The following is a 17835-nucleotide window of genomic DNA, read 5'->3' on the forward strand; positions in this document are numbered from 1 at the left end:
CCTCAGGTCTCCTCATATCTAACACTAATGGGCTGGAATGATAAGAAAATGCGAACTCATTTTGCACGCACCAGCCTCCACAACAGATGGAGCTGTGTTCACCTCTGCTGAAGTCAGTTAAGTTGAGTCCAGTGTCAGAGGCAGGGCCAGTCAGCCCGCAGGAACGAGGAAGTGTTCACTCCCGATTCAACACTAAATACGGCAGTGAGCAGGACACCAGACAAGAAGAGATGTCGGCGTTTGATTCACAGTCAGGTAGGTTGGATGATTCTCTACATATATCGTATGTCAGCTGTTGTATCTGTGAGCACAACAGGAGAAAAGTCAGTTTGGGTGCGGCGCATACATGGCGTATTTAAGATGAGAGGAAGTGGCAGTTTAAGGGCGCTGGCACTACTTGGAAATGTTTAAGTGGTTGTGACTACACCGGATGATGACACCACAGCTGCACCAGCTGATCATCAACAGAGAAACTACACGCAAAACAAACAACAGATGTGACTTATGAAGGCGTGTAAAAGAGGATGTAATCATTCATATCCTGAAATAGATCACATAGCCTATGAGCAGTATACACTCACTACACACACAGTGTTGTACATAAACAAAGTACAGTGTATTTGCTGCTGTGTGTCTGCTGAACAGAGCTGAGGCTGGTGGTGCTGGGCCGGGCGGGGGCAGGAACGCGTTCAGCAGTCTGCACCATCCTGGGCCTGCAAGACTCCGAGCAGGGCACAGACGCTCCTGTTACCCCAGAGTGCAGCAAACACAGAGGAGAGGCTGCAGGCAGACAGGTAGGAATGAATCACACACACAAACACAAACAACAACATCATCAAACAATATCAGATTGCAATGGCTCAGGGCAGCAAGCATCTTAATATCATTTTTAAAAAGTATAATTTTTGCAGTATAAGGCAAAGTCAAGTGTTCTAAAGGCAACACACAACTGATATGAAACAAGTAGAAAGATCTCTAACAAAAAATATTTTAAAAACCAACATATAGATAAAACGGTAAGAGAGGAATGACATGCACACACAAGTAGAGCTGCAGCGATCAGTTGATCTACAGAAAATGAATTGGCATCATTTTGACAATCAAATAATAATTTTGGTCATTTATTAAGCAAAAATGCCAATGATTTGCTAATTACAGCTTCTTAAATGTGATGATTTGCAGCTTTTCTGCATCATACATGATATTAACCTGAATATCTTTGGATTTTTGACTGCTGATCAAACAAAACAAGGCATTTTTCATAGTTTTGACATTTATAGACAAAACTATGAATTGATTAATTAGTGGATCAACTAATATATACAGTCTAGGATTGAAATCAAAATAACTTGAAAAATACATTTATCGACCTTCCACCAATATTCTTCAGATCTTTGACATTTTCAAACATCTGCATGATGTCTGAGCTTAAAGGAATAGTTCACCATTTTGGAAAACACACCTATTTATTTCATTGCAGAGCGTTAGATGAGAAGATCGATACCACTCTCATAACTGTAGGTAAATATAAAGCTACCATCAGCAGCTTAGCATAGCACCAAGAAACAGATAGCCTGGCATATTTGAGTATTCATATTTGTGTGTACAGTATTCAACGGTGATTTTAATGTTGTTTATTCTTTATGTGTCTGCCACCTCTCCGTAGGTGGTGGTAGTCTCCAGTCCAGACTGGTTCAGCTCAGACTGCGACTCAGAGGAGAGAAGAAAGTTCATCTCCTCCTTTATCGCCTTATCCAGCCCGGGGCCACATGCCTTCCTGCTGTGTGTCCCTGTGAACCAGCCAGCTGATGGAGAGGCCAAAGCGCTGGATGTCCTGCAGACACTGTTTGGCCCCTCTGCAGTCAGCAGCAACACCATCATACTCTTCACCCACATGGAGGAGCTGGAGGAGGACGAGCAGCTGGAGCAATACCTCGTCACGTGGCGCAAGGACCTCCAGGACCTGGTGGAAAGATGCGGCGACCGATATCACACCTTGGAAACCCGCAGTGGGGAACCAGAGGAGAGGAAAGCTGTTGAGGAGCTGCTGGAGAAGGTTGAGATGGCAGTGAGAGAGAGCGGGACACAGCACTTCAGCTGCCCTTTGTACCAGGAGGCAGAAGAGAGGGTGAGAGCGAGACAGGAAGAGATAGTCAGACAGAGGAGAGGAGAGCAGCTCGACGACCAGGCATCTCCCACAGACTCACACCCAGAGGAAAACGTGACAGATGAAGAGATGGAGAGAGTGCGGGAAGAGGCAGAGAGGAGCGTAGATGACTTGAATGTGGATGTAGATAGTATTTTCCCTTCTGCCAGCGTCTCTTCCTCCCGTCCTCCTTCTTTCCTCTGGGGCTTGTGGGAGAAGCTGACAGGTTGGATGACGTGGATGCCCAAGTTTGTGAGAAGGGAGGCCCTGCTGGGAGCTCTGGTCGGCCTGTTTGTGGGAGGGCCGTTTGGAGGTATGGTGGGGGCCACTGTGGGATCAGTGGCTACTGAGGTGGGGAGAAGAAAAACACAGAAAAATAAATAATTATGTATTATGCATTAAGTTGCACCTTAAAGTCACTCCACTGTGTTCACCAAACCAACGTATTACTGAGCTAGTGGCTTAGCAGCTAACACCAAAATATTATTATTTATACTTAACTGAGCACTACTTACTTTCTATTTCAGAATGGGAACCACTCTCTAACGACGAAAACTGTGTTATCTAATGGCTTTATTAGTGGTTAATTAATTACTATATGTAAATCAGGAATAAGCCATTAATAAGAGTAATATTTGGGTTGCCAGGTCTGAAAAATCCCTTTGGCTGGTGTTTCTTCCTCTACTAAAACTTACTCTGTCTCTGTCTTAAGTCTTCCTCCACTAGAATAATGAGTTATGTCTGCAGAACACAACACTGACATATTATCACCATTTAAGCTGATATGGTGAACTCGCTAGCTAACGCTTGCTTTTTTTACACATCCAGCAGAAAAGGAACAACATTATCATTCATTTGGAGTCATCTTTCTGTCCATCTGATGAATATAAGTATAATATTCACTCTCTTTTAGCTCTGCTTTTGGTCTCCGCCAACTCCCGAGGGAAATATCTGTCTCTTTAGCTGCTAAATGCTTCACTATGTTCACCAGCTAGTCGCTAACTTTGTCTGTCTGCCATTTGGTTCCGGGCAACTAGTGCACAGTCTGTTTTTAGTGTTTTTTCAATGACAAACTTTGCCTGTTGTGACTGAAAATGACACCATGAGAGCTGTGAGAATGAATCCAAACAGCAAGGTTGCGGGTCGGAAAACCAAAACAATGAGTTACAATAAAAGACACTTTAGATCTGAGGGTAACTTAGATGATAACTCTCTGTGGGTTCATTCAACTGAGCGGCCTTTCACATTACGCAGTCAACTGATCCAGTGTTATTATAAAAATATCGATTATAGCTGCTTTAAGGTTTCATTCTGTTGCAGCCAAGTAGTAGTTGTTCTTCACAACCTGGCAACCCAAAAGTAGTGGCTTATTAGTGATCTATAAATAATCAACACATTATTCATTAACCATTAAAAAGTCATAAGTTATAACTGTTGAACCCTTTTTAGACTTTTTAGAAAGTGACACATCAGATGGTAAAGAACACTTTTGTTAAGAGGCAATACTGAGAAACCTCCACATGGTGGAGACATTGACCTTTTTATTGCAGAAGTATAAATGTTTCAGTTGAACTGAGAGATACTTTTTTTCCTGCTTACCAAGCAAATAAAAGCTGCTGTTTAAGTACATGTCATTTTTATTTCTCTTATATGTTTGAATCTGAAGTTATTCATTTTTATAGAGTGTGATCGAGACAGGGACTATTTTATCCAATTTCAGAATATCCAGCGCACAGTAAATCAAGGGCAGACTCCAATCATGAAAGCACTTATTTTCTAAGATACATAATTGTAAGCAACAACAAATCACTGGAGAGTGAAGTGAGTGGATATAGATAGCTGTGAGGCCAGGATTCATGCTGCATAACCTCAGCAGAGCACCAAAGCAGTGTGATGGTCTCCCAGACTCTCTCCTCCTCACACAATGGCAGGTTATGGCTTTGACATTGATGTAATTGATACTCTGCTAAAACCGTCAGCCATAACCCATCCTTACATCTCTCTCTCTCTCTAGTTCACTCTCCCTGTGTCTCTCTAAACTGCCGAAGGCTCTGCCCCAGGAACAGCTAGGCGTTTCCGAATGTGGGTGGTCCGGCCGGGGTGGGAGGGAAAGAGAGAGAGAGGGAGAGAATTAGCCCAGCTCTCATGTTTCGCAAAAAGAGAGGGAGGGAGGGAAAAAGACGCGAGAAAGAGAGAGTGAGTGAGAAGGAGCGAATGCGAGAGAGAGTCAAAGGCAGAGAACAAGCTTAGGGACTACATCTGTCTTCCAGATGTGGCCTCCACACTACAGTTGTCTGAAACAGGAAAAAAGAAGGTTTTAAAAGTAAAGGAAAATTGGTGCTAAACAGTTTTTTATTGTTGGGGATTACTAATACAGTATATACTACAGTATACAGCACCAGTTTAAGAATCCAGCAGCCAGGATACGCTGCCTTTTTCTCTTCATGAAACTGCAATGAAATAGCACACTGGACCCCTTGAAGTGAATGTATATAAGAGAACACCTGTCCAAATATTATTCAGTCTCAGTGGATACACATCACGGATAAGACAGAGAGAGGAATGATGGAGTTGGCATTATGAAGAAAAATTAATGAGGATTTCTTTGGAGGGAGATGTATTTCTTCAGGAAGACACAACTATGGGACACAAAAGTATCATATAAAAAGTATCACAAATCAAGGCTGTGTCAGAGTGTCCCTCCGGGTGAAGACGTCGGTGGCCAATATCAGTTGTGGAAGATGAGACCTCACCAGGACAGAGGAGGAGAGAGAGAGAGAAAGAGGGAGAGAGAGAGAGAGAGGTGGTGGGGGGGAGGAAGAGGGGGATGGAGAGTTGATTTGTGCCTGTATGCATAAGCAAAGCCAAAATCTGAACAAACATGTGAGGGAATCACCAGTGAGCCATCATTAACACACAGGCTGTAACTTCTGCTCCTCTCCCTCAGAGCAAAAATGTTGTTGTAAGGGCCTTGCGGTCCCCGGTTGGATTGGGGGCAGTCTGCTGTGAGACGTGGACACCGCAGTATTTTTTTGTTATCATCGCGCCCCACGGGCTGGAAAAGACAGCAAACCATAGGAAAATAAACAAGATGACACACTTTTTCCTTAACAGCGCAAGGCCGTTCCCTCACTGCGGAAATCAGGCTTTACCATTAAACGCTCCGCATTGTTTTCCGTAAGAGTGAGAATGACAGTTTTTGGACCTGGATTGTTTCTTTACAGTCTCAAAAAATAATTCAACATTAATTGTTTACTTGTAAATGAATTTGATGAATCTAATATAATAACTTGAGTTTGAAAATGCAGAGCAGCTCTGGATGAATTGATTTACACAAAATATATAAAACCCTAAAATAATGAGGTCCAAACACTCACAAATAGACTGAAAAACTCCAACAACATATATATTCTTTAATAATGTAATAAGTAAATGATGTGGTCTACAATACTTTTTAAAAATATATATCAATTTAAAAAAAGAATACATTGAAAAAACTAAATTTGACCATTGAATACCAAATGATCTGCTTTATTTTAAAATTAAAACTGAAAATTGAGCAGCAACATATTAAGTTATAAATACAACAATCACAGGAATAAACGGTGTGTAAGTAAAAATCAAAGGGAAACGGAACGGGATGCACTAGAGAGACACTTTCTAAAATAGCACACAAACGCTGCAGATCAAATGTATTAAATTAAATCTAGCAATTCAAGTGGACTTTCTTAACGATGTGATGCAGGCAGCAGCAATCTCTGCATCTGATCCCAGGGCTGTTTATGTGTGCCAGCAGGGCTGAGACAGCGGTGTCCAACAGCCGGCTCTCTCCTCCTCTCTCTGGGTGTGCTCACTGTGAGCCCTCTCATCTTTTTCCCATTAGTGCTGTTTTCATGTTCCTTCCTAGCGTGAGCGTGTGTGGCTGCAATTGTTTATGAAGCAATGCTTGCCCCATCCGACTGTGTGTTTGTGTCCCAGTGTGTGCGTCCAACATGGATTTATGCAACAAATTACCCAGAATGTCACAGAAAAGAAATAGAATGATAGGATGTTTAATTGCATTATTTTTTAATATGAATTTCTTTTTTTGGATTCATTTAATTTATTTGATTATCACAGTGCATAACTTATTTTAAAACTTAGCCAAATGTATAATCGTTTTTAATACTTGGCGTGGATATAAGAGAGAAAATTTAAAGTATGTTCCCCAAATCTTTATTTTCAGAGGTACCTACAGTCCTGTCAGAACCCCCTCATCAACACCAGTCATTTCAATTGATTTTAAACTGCATTTAATTCTATTAACATTATAAAAGCTAACATTGTTACAATATTTTTTTTTTCATACAATTGAACAGTCTGTGTTTTGGTTGATTTGGTTAACATTTGTACTACTAGCTTGGTGGCAGAAACTAGATTGTTCAACCATTTATCCATTACTTTTAGCTAAATATTTCAACTGTTTTTCCATTATTTTTTAAATGTTTTTACCATGATTGATTACAGATGAATTGTTTCATTTTCAATCATTTACCCATTACTTTGAGCTATTTCAACTGTTTATCCATTAGGCCTTTAGCTAAATGACTGTTTACACATTTTTTTAGCTAAGTATTTCAACTGTTTATCAGCTTTTTTGCTATTTCACAACAGTTTATCTCTTACTTTTAGCCCTATTTGGACACTTAATTCAATTCTTTCAGCGGACTATTTAGTCTATCTTTTTATTTATTTATTTATTTATTTTTAGCTAACTGTTTATAATTCTCTGCTAGGTTGTTAACTAGTTTTCATGCACTCTCAATTGCAACACATATGTGGATATATACAGTGGGCTAATAATAATAATATTAAATAAGTTTATTTCTATAGCGCCTTTCAAAACCAGAGTTACAAGGTGCTTCACAAAATACAATAAAATACAATATAGGTGCAAAGATAGCAAACATAGAGAAATTAAACAAACAAACAAAAAAGAATATCATACAGAGAAAATGCAATAAAAACAGGGATTTCAAGAAATGGTACAACAGAACAAAATATAAAAGAACATCATTAAAACATTTGAATGGACATTATAAAAATATTACACAAATGGCAGTCTGTACAGGTGGGTTTTTAAAAGCTTTTTAAACTGAGGCTCTGACTCAGCTGATGTGATACTGAGGGCAGTTTGTTCCACAGCCTTGGAGCTAAAACAGTGGAGCAAAAGCATGATCCCCCTTTGTTTTAAGCCTGGACTGTGGAACTTTTAACATTTGGTTCTCTGATCTGAGGGGTCTCGGTGCAGAATAAGGGGTTAAGAGTTCTGAAATGTAAAGTGGAGCCAGACCATGTAGGGATTTAAAAGTAATCAATATAATCTTAAATTGAACTCTGTAACGAATGGGGAGCCAGTGCAATTCGACCATAACTGGAGTGATGTGTTCCCTACGTCCAGTGTTTGTAAGAAGTCTTGCCGCTGCATTCTGCACCAACTGTAGTTGGGCAAATGCTGCATCGTTTTAGCAAGTAAATAATGAATTGCAGCGGTCTAGGCGGGAGGAAATGAGGGTGTGGATAAGTTGTTACTATGTTTCTGGGAAGCATTGGTTTGACTTTGGCAATATTTCTGATTTGTAGATAGCAGGATTGAACAAGACTTTTAACAAGACTTTTAATGTAAGTGAAGTTGAGTTACTGATCAAAAACAACCCCCAAGTTTCTAGCTGAGTGTGTTGTGTTAGTTATTAGTGGTCCAAGGTGGGGGGTGACACTGTTAGAAACATGATCAGGACCAATAACCAGAGCTTCAGTCTTATCTGTGTTCAGCTGCAGAAAGTTGGAAGCCATCCAGTCCTTAATACCAGCAAGGCAGCTGTGCAGAGAATCCAGATTGTTACGATTTACAGGTACTAAACGAGACATACAACTGGGAGTCATCGGCGTAACAATGGTAGAACACATGGGTGAAATGGCGAATAACATGGCCAAGGGACAACAGATGCAAACAAAATAGGGCCAAGGACTGAGCCCTGTGGGACCCCACATGACATGAGAGCAGTTCATGACCTAAAGTTGTCAACTGGGACTTTGAATACTCTGTTTGATGAGTAAGGTGAAAACCAGTTAAGGCTAACTCAGTTCCTGCGTCTGCTGAGTAGAATTGTATGATCAACTGTATCGAAGGCTGTACTCAAGTCCAGCAAAATGAGAATAGTGAGATTACCAGAGTCGGTACTCATTAGGATGTCATCTGTTACTCTGAGAAGGGCTGTTTCTGTACTGTGGTTCTTTCTAAAGCCAGATTGGAATTTGTCAAATATATTGTTTCCTTCCATTATTTCTAAAAGTTGCTTAACAACCACCTTTTCAACAATTTTTGAAACCAAAGGATATAGGATGATAGTTATGGGGGAGTGTTGGATCTAAACCAGGTTTCTTAAGGCCTATTTAAATAGTCTGGGACCAGGCCAGATAGAGGAGACTTGTTCACAATGCTAAGAAGCCAAGGGGCAAAAACCTTGAACAACTCGGAAGGAAGACTATCAAATTTACTAGTAGTGAGATTACCACAATGTCGACCAAATCCCTAAGGGTAATGGGGGTAACCTCATCTAACAGTGTGGTGGAGGGCTCAGGCGAAGGTAGAAGTGAGCCTGCAGGAGTAACTGATGCTTTGATGTTTTCTATCTTTTCAACAAAATTCTTTAAGAACTTCTCATAGTCCTCTACAGAGTACCGGTCAAAAGTCTGACACACCTTCTCATTTACTTGAATGAGAAAGTGTGTCCAAGCTTTTGATTGTATATATACAGTATACATATATTTTTTTTCCCAAATGAGTTGAACTCCTCCACAATCTTTCCATGTACCTCGTGGCAACTACAGAAGCATCCACTGGGTGTACCCCTGGTTGGGAATCACTGATTTTAAGTATCTCCACAACAAATAAAAACTGGAAGAAATAACATACACTTACAGATTTACTTGTGAAAAAACATCCTTATTTATTCTTAGAAAAAAAGACATGAATGTATCTTTTCTCTTAAGTTTCAAACACTGAAAGGGATGGTGTCTGTATATTATCTGCCTTGTCACAGATGGAGCGAAAATACTGATTTTAAAGCACTGAGGCTGACATAAAGCAGCTCACATCCATTATCTGACCAGAACGTGTCTCCACCACATGGAACAAGGTGTCAGGACAGATAGGAAAAAAAACACAACAGGAAAGAAGCCTCCGACAACATGAATGCAAAATCACACACAGCTGCTGAGGTTAGGGCTCCGATGGACACACACTCACATACACACACACATATACTGAAGCAGCCGCACATGTACCAGCAGCTGAACCGCTCTTGGGGATAGTAGAGGAACGACTCAAGCAGAGGTGCGCTGGGTGATCCAGCCAGCATGAGAGTCACCCTTCATCCCCTCACGCCGGGCCGACCTGACCTGAGCCCTCTCCAGATGTGAAGGAGGAAGTTCTCTCGTGGACAGACTGGAGAGAAAGACGAAGATGAGGAGGAGGAGGAGGAGAAAGACTCTGATGATTTTGTGTGGTCTGGTTCAGGTTTGCACGCCCCTGCCGTAATCTGTGTGTTAAAAGGAAATTCTAAATATGGTCGCCACATTTATGTCATTTATTTTCACTCTTACAACCTTAACATACGTTCTGTCACTTGGATACCAGAAAGGCATTTGGGCTTAACTAATACCCCATGGCAACATGTCAGAATCAGATGACATTAAATGAGTTCCAGTTTGACTCAGTTCGCTTGCCAAGGGACAGATAAACAGTGAGTAGGAGGGTGAGGTCGCGGACTTGTGTGTGTCTTACAGGCGTGTGTATTAGCCTACTGTCGGACGTTTCCTGGCAATTACACGAGGAAGGGGAAGAAGTGAGCTTTTATGAAGCTTAAAGGACACTGCAGGAGGCCAGACAAAGTCAGAGGAGGAGGATGAGGAGATTGGAGAGTTGTGGCAGGATAACAGGGCATGAAAGAAGAGAGAAAGCCGGAGTTCTGTTTGTATGACAGCTCTTACCACACCTCCTGCAACAGATGGGCTTTGAGGACTCTTGGGGGATGTGATGGGGGGTTTCAGTCAGAACAGAAGACAACTCACTACTTGTGGAGCTGTGGTGCGGGTGTTGGATGGCCCTTGAGCTCACCATAATTGATGAATAGTGTGGTCCACATTAAGTGACATGCGCCGTTGGCTGTAAGTGGGTGCGATGATTGGGGGCCTTTTGAAGCTGGGGCCGTGGGCTGTGTTTGAACCGTCAACAGAGACCCCTCTTCTCTGTAAGGGACACCAGCCTGTGGTTTGGTCGCAGGCTCGGCACAGGCCAAGCTCAGCACACACACACACACACACACACACACAAACAAACACACATGCACACACGTTACCCTTCAGTAGTATTACAGTGTTTTGGGGGAGGTGATTGTATTATTCCTGCTGCAACACTGACTTAATTCAAGGCAGATCTGACCCGAGCTCGTGCTTCTCCACTTCTGCTCTATTGGATCAAGTCTTAATCCTGCCCTCACCACATGAATGGGAGACACAAAGAGGAGCTGCACTCACTCCTGCCATACACATCAAATGTCACTCAGGTCCATATGCTGTCATGCAGCTTATGATGGGTATCGCCGTGTCATATGAAAGCTGAAGGAGCTTAATGGAGGCCTAGAAAGACCAGAGCTGGAGACAGACAAGCAGGAAGATTGGAGCCATGTCTCGCTCAGATACAGTATGTGCCGTCAACCTGGAATTGATCTTCTGTTGCCCTGTTGTTTTCACAGATTCACAAGCCCACACATCCTCTGCCAGGAAACCCAGAGGAGCTGACCCGTGACACCACTTCAGAGTGGCGGGCGCTCATAACAATCTCTAAATAGGAGCATCTTAGGAGACACATTACAGTAAGCTATGACTAACAAACCCAAAGCACCTCAAAACAACACTGGGAAGCTTCCAACTTCCATCACAGCAACACAAGCTCCTACTCTCAGCCGAACACATAATAACTCCTGTTCAAGGGCTTGTTATTGTCATATCTTTTCAAAGGATGCCAAACCCAAAACACACACTCGACTCACACACGACCTTGAGCTAACAGGGGATGCAGGCAAAGTTTTCGGGGCTTTTTCTAATGACTGCGTGCATCAGACAGCAGATCGCGAGGAAAAGGCACTTGCGGTGGGCTTGACGTTTGGTGTGTGTCACGGTCCAGCTCCCACGCAGTGGAAACACAGGGGCCCCGGGGCGGCGGGTGCTACTGAGGCCCCCTGATCTCCACTGACGCTCCAGGGGTAGACATGCCCTTCAATCTCCATCTGAAATGAGAGACAGGCCATCGGTGCACAGGGATGGGCCTCTGATTTGTTATGTGGTCCCTTTGAAACCATGCATCCTGCAGCAGAGAGGAGAGAGGGAAACATCAAGTAAACATGACAGGCAGGATGGAGAAGAAATAAGATTAAGATGTGCAGCTGCAGTGGCTTTACTTTGGCCCAGAGAGGGCAGTGGAATCAATGTGGAAATGATAAGGTAGTGTCAGAGAGTGGGTCTTTTTTACATGCAGTGACTCTTATGCTATCTCATCATTTTTTGAAGCTCAAATAATATAATCTGTCAAAGAAAGAGAAATATGATAACTATGTTAAAATCAAGGATTTCAATGTCAAAAAAATAAAATCACAAAAGTTTCTCAACACTATTTTGGAGAGGATGTGCTGTCAGATGAACAGTGATCAAAGAATATGTTGAATCCCTCCCATAACATATCCTTACACAAATGTGTTTTAGTTTGTGCATGGTTTGTGCACAGGCGTGTGGGCCAGAGAGAGAGACAGAGAGACAGAAGGAGTGTGTGAGAGACAAATCGTGAGAGAAACAGGCAGATTGTGGTCGGCTTTGATGTGCGCTTGGAGCTCAGTCCTCAGAATAGATACTAGGTGGAAAAAAAAAAGAGCAGTATCATAGGACAAAAGTCTCACTGTAAACCACTACAGTAGAAGAGTGTGTAGGACTTGCGTGTTTGGTGCTATAATTTGCAAATGGCTTGCACATACTCATTCATGTGTGCAGACTATCGAGATGTCAATCACTAGGAGTGATGAAGTAGAAAAAAGTTTTTCTTCTCAGCATCCTCAAGCAGAGCAGACAACCGACACGCCTTAAAAGGGAAACAAAACAGCCTCCTACCACATCTAAATCTTGTTGTATTCTCCTCTGCTCAGAAGAAACTCGTGTGATCAGAACTCTGCCACCAATATGCTCCCCATATGTCTGAGTCCAGTCTTTTGTTTTTATGAGGAATTTGGCTTTTGGGCACATATCTATTTATCTGTTCTTTGCTCTATTTATCCTGCATAATAAGGGAAGGCTGTCTTTGCTGACAGCCAGTCACTTAGCACTGACTTGATGGCTTGCTTTATCAATAGCACACACAGCAGTATTAGGAAAATAGGGCCTAAACGGGCCTGAACACTAAGACTCGTGGCTCAGCAGTGCAAACAGATCCTGCAGATATGAAGCACATCAAGCAACGTCAATGTTTTTTCAATCTAAATTCCAAGATTACTTCATGTTTTAGCACGATGCCAGACCCCAGTCACAGCCAACATCTGAATACACCATCACTCACTGAAATATTACAGACATCAGAAACTCACAAGCAGCGGAGATTTGAAAAATGAACCCACGTATTCACACAGCCCGTCTAATAATTAACCGATGCTATGACTCAACATGGTCACAGCACGGTAATTATCTGAGGAGGCTGTCATATTTATTTAACTAGGAAGCTAAGACTGCTGAAGTCCAACCATGTCGTATGTTAGATCGTGTCAGATTGAAACCATGACACATTAAGCTGATCCCCCCCTTCCTCTCTCTCTGTTGAGGCAGGGTGGTCTTCACTCTGGCTCCGGCCTGGTGTGTGTGTGTGTGTGTGTGTGTAAGTGTGGAACTGTCACAACAACATGACCCCCAGAAAATGAAAATCTCTAACATACACACTAATTCTGCTCAGACACGCACATCTAGACCTGAGACCTCCACATAAACACGCACACCCGCCAAACTCTGTCCTGTCTACAGGGACAGAAACAACAAGGCTGCCATTGACAGTGACCCTCTAACCTCCATCCCTTCCATCTCTCCATCCCCCTGGCCCTCATCACCCTCCCACGTTGACCGGGCCCCGGCGCTGGCCACAGGGCCGAGAATGCGGTTCAGGTGCAGGACTCTGCTGTTTCCAATTACCGGGGTATAAATTAGCATCGCTCTCTCCTGTCCTCTCTCCAAACATTGCTGTCTCTTCATCCTTGTCGACCCTCCACACTTCACTCTGGCTCTGACCTCCCGCCTATATCACTCGACACATAAATTTACCCCCTTTATGGCTCTTGTCAGCAACCTCTGCACTCCCCTAACTCATGCTCGGTGCTGTTAATGTGCAGTGCATTTGGTATAAAACCCTCCATTTTCAGTCAATGAGAGTATAAATCCAGCGCTATATATCTGACTGTGAAAGGAATATAACTTCTGGTTTTACTGTAAGTCTGGTTACTGTAACTGAGATATTTCACAAGAGACAAGGACATAACCTGACACATGCGCTCCATATTGCAGTAAGGCATGCACTGATAAGGTTACACTGAGTTTCAATTACTCTGCGAGAGGAAATGTGGCCTTATTCCTGGACTTATTACATAGGGTGTTTGCAAGCTTTTTCTTTCACAGGTCAGTCTGTTAAACTGAGTGTTATTTTTCCAGGGCGGAGAGATCAGCTGCAGTGTAGCCAAGTAGGACCTGAGGTCACCCTGGCACTGAGAGTTCACATCTGTTTAAATAAATCCTCCACTGTGCCATCAGCAGTAAAAACACACTCACATGTGCACTGTCCACACACCCACACACACGCACACACGCATGCACGCGCACACACACACCCACACACCCGCACACACGCACACACATGCACACACACACACTCACACACATGTGCATGGTCTACACATGCACACACATGCATGCAGTGATGGAATGAAATATAAATAAATTTACTCCAGTACTGTACCTAAGTGCAAATTCTAATTAAATTGACCTTTCTTGATTATTTCCATTTCATGTTACTTTCTACATCTACTCTGCTACATTTCATTTTTCAACTCATTTGAAAAAAAACCCAACATAAAACAGTTGCAACAAAGTGCTACAAGTAATGGATAAATGGTGAAAAAGCTAAGCAGAGGATGAATGGTAAAGAGGTAAAAGTAACAAATTGTTAAAATAGTTTGCTAAAAGTAATGGAATCAAAACTTTCATCTTCTGCCATTCGTACGGATGCAAACTTGACCAAACCAAACTAAGCATTTTATTTTATTTTATTTTATTTTATTTTATTTTATTTTATTTTATTTTATTTCATTTTATTCTATTTTATTTTATTTTATTCTATTTATAAGCATTTGTATGAAAAAATTGCAACAATGACTTCTTATATATAATCAATAGTGTTAAAAACATCCAGTTTAAAATCAATTCAAATGAACACTTTTGGAATGAACACATGAGTGATGGTGTTCATCTGACAAAGCTGTGTGAGTACTTCAGACTAAAAATTTTGAGAACAGTATATAAAATAGAGTAATAGTAAGTAGTCTAGTAATAATTTAATAATATAATAGTACACAGTCACAGGGACCATTTTCTATATACTGAGTGCTGTTACTATTGATATATTAAGTATTTAGCTGGTAACACTTATGTATGTTTAAGTAACATTTTTAATGCAATACTTTTACTTGTAATGGAGTATTTTTATATTGTTGTGTCGCTACTTAACTTACTTAATTGAAGGATCTGAATTCTCCCTCTGCAACTGCATGCACACACGCCTGTAGAAATGCTGATACACACTGACACAAACACACATTCACTCACAAAAGAAGTAGGGAAGTAACAAGTACTGTGATAATATTTCATCTTTTACGTTTTTCACATTCCTGACTTTGGCACCTGTCATGTGTGTGTTTTTTCTTTTTTCTTTTTACAAGCTCAGGCTGCCGTTACAGAGAACACAGCACACGGGAGGGAAATTTACAGAGCGTGTCCTCCCCAGGCCGTGCAGTGTTCACAGGGATCAAATACTCCCAAGGTGTAGTGTGTGTGAATATAACTCTATATTCCTCTCCACCGCCGCTACCACCACCAGAGCTGCTGCCACAGCCTGTTTTACAGAGCCCAGGACCTCAGTGTGCCCTCGAGTTTTCTCTTTATGAGCTCTAGCTCATCCCTTGACTTGCAGAGAAAACAAGAGCAGAGCAGGATTTTATAGGACTCCTGGGGAAAACACAAAGAGGGAGGCAGGGAAAAAAATAAGTGCGCAAAGTCTGGAGCAGTCAGTTTAGGCTTCTGCTCTCTGAAGGATGGCAGACTGATAGAAGAGGTGAAAGTGTTGGCTGCAGGATTAGACATAATGTTGCCCCATTTACCGCAGCCTCTGACATTCAGCTGCCTGGAAAATGCTAGAAAAATGTTAGAAAAGAGGTGAAGCAGATGAAGATGAAGAGGTCCGGTGTGAACTTTCCCCCACCGACACCAGCTCACTTATGTGGGCTCCCTCCTCCACAGGAGTGCCGAAGATAAACACGGCTGTTCATTTAACTTCTTTCACCTCTCTCCCCCCGACCTCAGTTCATCCCTCGCTTCACCGTCACCGCCACCAAACTTTCTCTCCTCCACTCCTCTCTCTTACTTCCTTTCTCTCTCTCTCTCCAGATGTTTGGCCCAGCAGCAGCAGGCGCAGTGAGATAGAGGACCTGGGGCTAAGCAGCGGGGATCTCCAGGGTGGACTGGAATGCTAACCCTCTATCCATCTCCATCAGCGGAGACGCATTTGTTTGACTTGAGATGTGATTGTGTTTTCTCTTCCCCACACCTGCAGCTTCCTCTGAACCGTGCTCCCCCCCCCGTCCCCCTCCTCCCTTTTTGACTCTCTGGACTCTCACTGATCAATTGCTTTTGCTTGAAAAAATACTGATCCAGCTGCTACTGCTTTTCTTCATGTTTTGTATTCTCTGCTGGTGTTCCTTCAGGGCCGACCTGCGGAAGAAGAGCGAGCAGCAACAAATAAAAGTTTTGGGAAGTATTTGAATCCAATGAAGTCATGAAATAAAGCAGGCCTCCACAGTCCACTGACAGCTTGTGTCTCTTTCTGCTGTTTGTTGTCACTTCTTCTTTGATTGACTGCTGTGTGAAAGCAGGCCTCTGGGGGAGTAGCGTTGTTATCAGAGGCGGCTCATGTGGGATCTGCATAAAATAATAAACCTCCTCTGTGTTGTGTTATGATGCTGTTCTCTCTACTTGGAGCCGAGCAGGCATTGTGACTTTCAGCAAACTGTGGTTTTATCCAGATCAAACATTCCTTTCGTTTTCGAATTTATCATGCAGCAAACCTGCCCTCATTAGTCAATGGCACTCAGCAACTTGTAGCGTCTAATTCGGTGGTGCCGCCCAAACTTATCGCCCTTCATTTCAAACATGGTGGGCTGCCCTGTCGCTGAAGCCCTCTCAAGCTGTTCCAGACATCTGACAACAGCCACATTTATTTATTGACTTCATTTCGCTTGTGGGGCGGCCTTTACAGCTCTCTTGAGTGATACACAGTTAATGTAGAACTGTTCATTGCTCGCGAGTGTTTTTTCACTCCTCCTCCTCCTCTACCACCTCCTCGCCCTCCTTTTTAAACTGTTCTTAAGTGTTTAAACACTCGGGTAATGACGTGCTGTTGTGGAAGCGAAAAACCATGTGGGATAAAAAAAGAAAAACATCCATGTGGGCTTTTCCCCCGGAGGAGAGAACGAACCACCAAGGAAGGGATGAGAGTGAGGAAGGCTCTGTTAATCAAAATGAATGAGCACCTCTCAGGGCTCTTGTGTTGACGAGGCCACAGAGGATCTCTGAGCCCCCTCTCTTCACTCCGGGAACATGTATGTAAAGAGAGATCCAGACACTCTCCTGCACACAGCTATCAGCAACTGCCTCAGCTGCAGATACTCCCTCAGTTACTTCCTGTTTGCTGCATCATGTAGACAGCAGGTCAGAATAACTTGAGCCTTTATTCAGTTTTTATTTTAACAGGTAAATCCCATTGAGACTAGAAACATCTGCAAGGGAGACCTGGCTAAGACTGCAGCATAAAAATTTGGAGAAAAAATAACACAATCTGACAAAACGGATGATGAAACTAAAATAAGACTTAACATTGGCTGTACCATAAAGTTTACAATGGTCTCGAATATTGCCAGAGAAATCAGATTCATCCATTTAATTTTCAAGTGGAGCAGAAAACATGAAAGCTGTCTTTCCCATCCATGTCTTTACGCTGGGGACAGACAACAATATGTCTTGTAATCTGAGATGATGACAGAGATGGTGACAGAATATATAGCACAATGATTCGTGTGTCGCTTTAAAATGATCCAGACGGTGATCTGTATGCTATGATAAGTGTGCAGAGACAATGTGCAAATGCACCCATATACAACAAATCACCATAATTAAGAAGTGGCAAAATGGTGGTAGCCTTCTCAAAGATTTCAACATGCTGCTTAAAAGAAAAACATTAATCAAACTAAAAATCTTGGATATTTGTAGCAGGAAACAGCAGGGGTGCTCCCCTGAGT

The 17835-nt window shown here is 42.4% G+C and overlaps 1 protein-coding gene and 1 long non-coding RNA gene across 2 annotated transcripts in view; one reads left to right on the forward strand and one right to left on the reverse strand.

Moving 5' to 3' along the window:
* Positions 1 to 71: 71 nt before the first annotated feature.
* si:dkeyp-69e1.8 (uncharacterized protein LOC100001340 homolog) lies at positions 72 to 3770 on the forward strand. The gene is made up of 3 exons (XM_067615913.1): positions 72 to 255; positions 646 to 794; positions 1667 to 3770. The coding sequence occupies exons 1-3, from the start codon at positions 87 to 89 to the stop codon at positions 2528 to 2530; spliced, it is 1182 nt and encodes a 393-aa protein (XP_067472014.1). The 5' UTR covers positions 72 to 86; the 3' UTR covers positions 2531 to 3770.
* Positions 3771 to 9121: 5351 nt separating this feature from the next.
* LOC137168282 (uncharacterized) overlaps positions 9122 to 17835 on the reverse strand; it is a 32275-nt gene continuing 23561 nt past the window's right edge. Inside the window, exon 3 of the long non-coding RNA XR_010924260.1 lies at positions 9122 to 11552. This is a non-coding gene — a long non-coding RNA (uncharacterized lncRNA). The remainder of the gene's footprint in view (positions 11553 to 17835) is intronic.

The sequence above is a fragment of the Thunnus thynnus genome, chromosome 17, assembly GCF_963924715.1.
Source record: "Thunnus thynnus chromosome 17, fThuThy2.1, whole genome shotgun sequence".
Taxonomy (NCBI): Eukaryota; Metazoa; Chordata; class Actinopteri; order Scombriformes; family Scombridae; genus Thunnus; species Thunnus thynnus.

Coding starts and splice junctions, on each gene's coding strand:
- si:dkeyp-69e1.8 (XM_067615913.1), top strand. CDS start 87: ATGGAGCTGTGTTCACCTCTGCTGAAGTCAGTTAAGTTGAGTCCAGTG. Junction 256..645: donor GGCGTTTGATTCACAGTCAG/GTAGGTTGGATG, acceptor TCTGCTGAACAG/AGCTGAGGCTGGTGGTGCTG. Junction 795..1,666: donor GAGAGGCTGCAGGCAGACAG/GTAGGAATGAAT, acceptor ACCTCTCCGTAG/GTGGTGGTAGTCTCCAGTCC.